Genomic DNA, 7,500 nt, shown 5'->3' with positions numbered 1-7,500 from the left:
AGAGAGGGAGAGGAGGGTGAGGACAGCGAGAGAGAGAGAGAGAGAGACAGAGATGAGGAGAGGGAAGAAGAGAGAGAGAGAGAGAGAGACAGAGATGAGGAGAGGGAAGAAGAGAGAGGGAGAGGAGGGTGAGGACAGCGAGAGAGAGAGAGAGAGACAGAGATGAGGAGAGGGAAGAAGAGAGAGAGAGAGAGACAGAGATGAGGAGAGGGAAGAAGAGAGAGAGAGAGAGAGAGACAGAGATGAGGAGAGGGAAGAAGAGAGAGGGAGAGGAGGGTGAGGACAGCGAGAGGGAAGAAGAGAGAGGGAGGGATGGGGAAAGGAGAGAGGGAGGGGGAGGACAGAGAGAGAGGGAGTGGGATAAGTAAGGAAAGAGAGGGAGCGGGAAGGAGAGAGACAGGGAGAGAGAGACAGAAAGAAAGGTTTCATACTTGTTTATTTAGTGTTCAAACCTATATCCAACACCACCTGAAAGAGAGAGAGGGGGAGGGAGGGAAAGAGAGAGAGAGAGAGGGAGGGAGAGAGTATTTTAATGAGTATCCAAACCTTTACATCACCGCACTACAGCATAACTGAGCTTGTGATACATGTGGATCGTGTAGGCTGCCGTCTACATTAGAGGGTATCATGCATTGTGTGTTTTAAGGGGGAGAGAGAGAGAGAGAGATTGATAGATAGATAGAAAGAGAGAGAGAGATATATAGATAGATAGATAGATAGAGAGAGAGAGAGAGAGAGAGAGAGAGATATAGATAGATAGATAGATAGATAGAAAGAGAGAGAGAGAGAGAGAGAGATGGGAAGCAGAGGCTGGAAAGAAAGAGAGAGATATAGATAGATAGATAGATAGAAAGAGAGAGAGATGGGAAGCAGAGGCTGGAGAGAAAGAGAGAGAGAGAGAGAGAGAGAGAGGAAAGGAGAGAAAAGGGTGAGAAGGTAGAGAAAGAGGTGAAGAGATAAACAAAGAGAGAGAGAGAGAGATGTGGAGAATACATACATTAAAATGAGAGAGAAAGAGGGATGGGAGGTCGGAGAAAGAGAGAATACATGAGTTGCTCTTTCACAGGGCTGTGTGTTGGCATGATGCCACCAGTGCTCTTTCACAGTGCTGTGTGTTGGCATGATGCCATCAGTGCTCTTTCACAGGGCTGTGTGTTGGCATGATGCCATCTGTGCTCTTTCACAGGGCTGTGTGTTGGCATGATGCCATCTGTGCTCTTTCACAGGGCTGTGTGTTGGCATGATGCCATCTGTGCTCTTTCACAGGGCTGTGTGTTGGCATGATGCCATCTGTGCTCTTTCACAGGGCTGTGTTGGCATGATGCCATCTGTGCTCTTTCACAGGGCTGTGTGTTGGCATGATGCCACCTCTGCTCATGCCCACAGTGCTCTTTCACAGTGCTGTGTGTTGGCATGATGCCATCAGTGCTCTTTCACAGGGCTGTGTGTTGGCATGATGCCATCTCTGCTCTTTCACAGGGCTGTGTGTTGGCATGATGCCATCAGTGCTCTTTCACAGGGCTGTGTGTTGGCATGATGCCATCTCTGATCATGCCCACAGTGCTCTTTCACAGTGCTGTGTGTTGGCATGATGCCATCAGTGCTCTTTCACAGGGCTGTGTGTTGGCATGAGGCCATCTCTGATGCACCAAACTTCCTGATCAAGCTCAGAACCAGAGCAGCAGAAGTCCTGGCCCGCAGCGCTCAACACACAAATACAAGTCCACACACATACACACACACACAGACAAGCCTGTGTGTGTGTGTGTGTGTGCTGCCTGTTCTCAGAGGGAATGCTCTGAGTCCTCTGTGTGTGTGTGTGTGTGTGTGTGTGTGTGGTGTGTGTGTGTGTGTGTGTGTGTGTGTGTGTGTGTGTGTGTGGGATGCTAGGTGTCAGAACCTTTGTGTGAGCACCTTTCCGCACCCTACCGAAGCATGTTCTGTTGCTTTTGCATTAGACTTTCTATTTTCAAACGAACCATGCCTGCTTAACAACATTGCCAAGTTCTATTCCTAACCAGACCATTCTTTGGGTAGGAGTGCTGTGTGCTCATTGGTTGGAGTAGGATAAGAGTGCTGTGCTCTCATTGGCTGGAGTAGGGTAGGAGTGCTGTGCTCTTATTGGTTGGAGTAGGATAGGAGTGCTGTGTGCTCATTGGTTGGAGTAGGGCAGGAGTGCTGTGCTCTTATTTGCTGGAGTACGGTAGGAGTGCTGTGCTCTTATTGGTTGGGGTAGGCCAGGAGTGCTGTGTGCTCATTGGTTGGAGTAAGGCAGGAGTGCTGTGCTCTTATTGGCTGGAGTAGGGTAGGAGTGCTGTGCTCTTATTGGCTGGAGTAGGGTAGGAGTGCTGTGTGCTCATTGGCTGGAGTAGGGTAGGAGTGCTGTGCTCTCATTGGCTGGAGTAGGGTAGGAGTGCTGTGCTCTCATTGGCTGGGGTAGGAGTGCTGTGCGCCCACTGGTTGTGACGGGAGATGTCAGAGGTCAGGGGTGAGAGGTCACCTTGTCCTTGAAGTCAACGTGATTCTGGAGGATGGCCCTCTGGTACGTGCCGGTGCGCACATAGTCCTGCATCATGTTCTGCTGTTGAGAGAGGTAGCCATAGAACTGGGGGGAGAGAGAGAGAGAGAGAGAGAGAGAGAGAGAGAGAGAGAGAGAGAGAGAGAGAGAGAAAGCAAGGGAGGGGAAAAAAAAAAACAGAGAATGGGGTTATGGTGTGGTCTGTGTGTGTGTCCAGGGAGGTGTTGATAAAGAGAGCGAGTGTGTGTGTGTGTGGACAGGGAGGTGTTGATAAAGAGAGCGAGTGTGTGTGTGTGGACAGGGAGGTGTTGATAAAGAGAGAGTGTGTGTGTGTGTGTGTGTGTGTGTGTGTGTGGACAGGGAGGTGTTGATAAAGAGAGCGAGTGTGTGTGTGTGGACAGGGAGGTGTTGATAAAGAGAGAGTGTGTGTGTGTGTGGACAGGGAGGTGTTGATAAATAGAGTGTGTGGGCCAGTGTGTTACCAGTGCAAGACAGCCAGAGTGAAAGAAAGGGTGACGGAGTGTGAAAGTGTCTGTGTGTGTGAAAGTGTATGTGAGTGTGAAAGTGTCTGTGAGTGTGAAAGTGTCTGTGTGTGTGAAAGTGTATGTGAGTGTGAAAGTGTCTGTGAGTGTGAAAGTGTCTGTGTGTGTGAAAGTGTCTGTGTGTGTGAAAGTGTCTGTGTGTGTGAAAGTGTCTGTGTGTGTGAAAGTGTATGTGAGTGTGAAAGTGTCTGTGAGTGTGAAAGTGTCTGTGTGTGTGAAAGTGTATGTGAGTGTGAAAGTGTCTGTGAGTGTGAAAGTGTCTGTGTGTGTGAAAGTGTCTGTGTGTGTGAAAGTGTCTGTGTGTGTGAAAGTGTCTGTGTGTGTGAAAGTGTCTGTGTGTGTGAAAGTGTCTGAGTGAGTGTGTGTGAGTATTTGAGTGAGTGAGTGATTGAGTGTCTGTGAGTGTGAAAGTGTCTGTGTGTGTGTGAAAGTGTCTGTGAGTGAGTGTGTATGAGTATTTGAGGGAGTGAGTGTGAGTGAGTGTGTGTGAGTGTGAGTGTCTGTGAGTGTGAGTGTCTGTGAGAAAGTGTCTGTGTGAGAAAGTGTCTGTGAGAGTGAGTGTGTGTGTGTGTGTGTGAGTATTTGAGTGAGTGAGTGAGTGCGAGTGTCTGAGAGTGTGTGTGTGTGTGTGTGTGAAAGTGTCTGAGAGTGAGTGTGTGAGTGAGTGAGTGGGTGAGTGAGTGAGTCTGTGGGAGTGTGTGTGTCTGTGAGAGTGTGTGTGTGTGTGTGTCTGTGAGAGTGTGTGTGTGTGTGTCGGTGAGAGAGTGTGTCTGTGTGTTACCTGGAAATACTGCACAGCTGATGCTTCTTCTGTCCGCTGGTTGAACACTGAGAAGTCTCCCCCTGCAGAGGTGCTGCTCTTCACCGCGTTGTAGAATGAGCAGAAGTCTGAAAACACACACACACACACACACACACACACACACACACACACACACACACAAATGCATACGTTTGAATGATCAGCGCTAATGTGCCACTGAAAACACACACACACACACACACAAAAAAAACATACAGATATTGGGAACTGCAAATGACAAGCCCCTACGTAATTCTTCCTTTTCCCCCTCACACACACACACACACACTCACAGTTAAGTAGAGATACATGACCCATTGCAGGAAATGACCCTAGGTTTAATGACACACACACACTGACCTGTTGGTGTAGCAGGACGCTGTTCTGTCCTAGTGACCCTAGGTTTAATGACACACACACACACACACACACACACACACACTGACCTGCTGGTGTGGGGAACTGTAGCAGGACGCTGTTGTGTCCTAGTGACCCTAGGTTTAATGACACACACACACACACACACACTGACCTGCTGGTGTGGGGAACTGTAGCAGGACGCTGTTGTGTCCTAGTGACCCTAGGTTTAATGACACACACACACACACACACACACTGACCTGCTGGTGTGGGGAACTGTAGCAGGACGCTGTTGTGTCCTAGTGACCCTAGGTTTAATGACACACACACACACACACACACACACACACACACACACACACACACACACTGACCTGCTGGTGTGGGGAACTGTAGCAGGACACTGTTGTGTCCTAGTGACCCTAGGTTTAATGACACACACACACACACACACACACACACACACTGACCTGCTGGTGTGGGGAACTGTAGCAGGACACTGTTGTGTCCTAGTGACCCTAGGTTTAATGACACACACACACACACACACACACACACACACACACACACACACACACACACACACTGACCTGCTGGTGTGGGGAACTGTAGCAGGACGCTGTTGTGTCCTAGTGACCCTAGGTTTAATGACACACACACACACACACTGACCTGCTGGTGTGGGGAACTGTAGCAGGACGCTGTTGTGTCCTAGTGACCCTAGGTTTAATGACACACACACACACACACACACACACACACACACACACAGACCTGCTGGTGTGGGGAACTGTAGCAGGACGCTGTTGTGTCCTAGTGACCCAAGGTTTAATGACACACACACACACACACACACACACACACACACACACACACACACACAGACCTGCTGGTGTGGGGAACTGTAGCAGGACGCTGTTGTGTCCTAGCGTGATGATGAAGGACTGCTTCCCCACACGACTGCATTCTGTCTCCTTCGTCAGCGAACACTTAAACACACTGGTGCCTTCACCTGCAGACAGAGCACGCACAAACACACACATTTAAAACATAGCTGGGTGTCCAATGAGGATGGGGGAAACAGGGTCTCTATGTGGAAAATAATACCAAAGTATCCATCAATAGATACTTGTATTTAACACCTTTCACAAAGTGTCTCACAAGAAGGCAAAACGTAGGCAGAGAGAGCTGTGTAATATAGGCCCGTACACACAGTATACAAACACTTGGGGTCTGACCAATGAGTACACACTAGCTTGTCAACACTTTTTGAGGGTACAGACACTCCCTCGCACTCTCTCTCGCGCTCACACACAATCGGACGAGACTTGCAGACAGGTGTCATAATGGTCCGCATGGTCCAAGTCCACAACAAAAACACTGAAGGGATTTTTCACAGGTTACAAGACTAATTCATCTACTCGCTTTCTCAGATTCGGTACAATTTCACCCCGACAACACTCTTTTTTCCCCTTACAATCAATCCCAGCCGTGCAACGGGGAATATTCATAAATAACTCAGCGATCGAGCTAATCGAATTATGCCGGTCATCTAATGATAATAAACGGATAGTTTCCGGGGCCATCCTGCCAAACTCCTAAACAGGATTGCCCGTGAGACGGAGATTAACGGTATATAACAGTCAACGATAGACACAACACAGCCGATAATTCATGTGAGCGGTAACTACTAAACGTCGCACAAATCACAACTAAGGTGAACAACCTTTCCTTATGACCGACGAAAAATGACCAAAGATGTAGTTAACCCACCATACGACGTAGCAATGACTACACCTCTTAGAAGACAACAAAAGAAATACGAAGAGCTGTATTATGTTAGCTAACTTACAAGCTCACAGTAAACGTTACGGTAGGACTGTCTAACGTTTGGCAAGACAATATCAGATCAAAGTCCAAATCATTAGTTTCGAGCATGGATATGTTAAACTACACAGAATTTCTTTTACAATATTAGTATAGACGTTTCTCTGTAATAACCTGATTAACTTGCACTGATCAATAATTACGAGCATAGCTAGCCGATATGGTGGCTAGCTAGTTAGCTAGCTATCAGACGTTCTAAGTTACAGGCCAGCAGAGCAGGCTAATATTAGCTAGCGACTGATGACGAGATCAGCAAAAGTTAGCTACGTGAGACGTTTGTTTCAAGTGATTGGTCTTTTTTAGTTATATTATACACGGTGAATATGGTTTGCTTGTTTTAAAAGTCCAGTGATGTGTTGCCCAGCTCCTATGGTGACCTCGCAACCGGCTAGCTTTAGTAGCCACCAGCAACCTTTGTCTTTGTTTACGTTGGCTAGCATGGCTAACTAGCCGGCTAGCTAAGGCTAGCTACGTCCATTCATGCGATTCAGCCAAGTCCAATAGGGTCTGCTTCCCATAACACGGCGTAATGGCTGCTTACTGTTCGATAAGTTTATCATGGCAGTGCCCGGTGTGCTCTTAATCTCCAGTCTTAGCGCCTGCTGCTCGGACTGTCGCTGAATTTCCCCGTTGGCATCCCCGATAGAGAGGAGCCGCACGCCGGTGAACACGGACACCGCCATCTTCGAAATCACTATAGGGCGCGTGACCGACGCACGCGTTCATAAAAGAGCGTGCGCCACGCGCCCCCCCGAAAGCTGCATTGTGTGCGCGCACCCGCACCCGCCCCCATTCCCAACCACACACAAACCAAGTAATTGACTCACACAGGTAGGCATACAGCTTCTCTTTCTCTTCTTTTCACACACACACACACACGCAACGAATCACAAACGGCAACTGACACACACACATACAGACGACACAAACGGCAACAGTTTAGTATTAAAAGCTAATTTAATGACAAAAACGTAATTGGACTACAGCGTACCTAAAAAAAAACCCACCAAAATGAAAGGAACAGAGCTTTTTCTTAACTCCAATTATTTTAATAGTGTAATATCACTCCACTGTCAGTACCAAAGGTATACAACTACAGGTAAGCTTCCTGTAATCTATGACTTGAAAACAACTTTTCAAGCAAGAAAATTGTAGATTTCACAAAGGGCACGGAGCAGTTTAATTTTCTGTAAATTTGCTATTGCTATCCACGATCTAAAATGAGTTTAGAACATTCTGGAAATGTGGAAAATTATGTGTTAACCCAAATACTTTCCCTAAGTACGGACAAGCTAAAAATATCTATGAAAAAAAAAAAAAAAGTGAAAACATTTTTTTGTTTTAAAGAAAAGAAAAGAAAAAAAAAGCCCCCAAAGTGTTTTGCATTGTTA

The 7,500-nt window shown here is 47.4% G+C and overlaps 1 protein-coding gene across 2 annotated transcripts in view; it reads right to left on the bottom strand.

Annotated features, from left to right (window-relative positions):
• The window catches only part of LOC105901796 (histone-arginine methyltransferase CARM1-like), a 20,923-nt gene extending 14,038 nt beyond the window's left edge, over positions 1-6,885 (bottom strand). The window contains exons 1-4 of one of the 2 annotated variants that reach the window (XM_031562198.2): positions 6,651-6,885; positions 5,109-5,234; positions 3,842-3,948; positions 2,501-2,605 (exon numbers count right to left, since the gene is read on the bottom strand). In XM_031562198.2, coding sequence (XP_031418058.1) covers positions 2,501-2,605; positions 3,842-3,948; positions 5,109-5,234; positions 6,651-6,792 — 480 coding nt within the window. In that variant the 5' untranslated portion in view covers positions 6,793-6,885. The remainder of the gene's footprint in view (positions 1-2,500; positions 2,606-3,841; positions 3,949-5,108; positions 5,235-6,650) is intronic. The other variant, XM_031562199.2, reaches the window with a different exon arrangement.
• Positions 6,886-7,500: the final 615 nt, after the last annotated feature.

The sequence above is a fragment of the Clupea harengus genome, chromosome 24 (genome assembly GCF_900700415.2).
Source record: "Clupea harengus chromosome 24, Ch_v2.0.2, whole genome shotgun sequence".
Lineage (NCBI taxonomy): Eukaryota > Metazoa > Chordata > Actinopteri > Clupeiformes > Clupeidae > Clupea > Clupea harengus.
The sequence above is the reverse complement of the archived record's forward strand: the minus strand, read 5'-3'. Positions and strand labels throughout refer to the sequence as shown.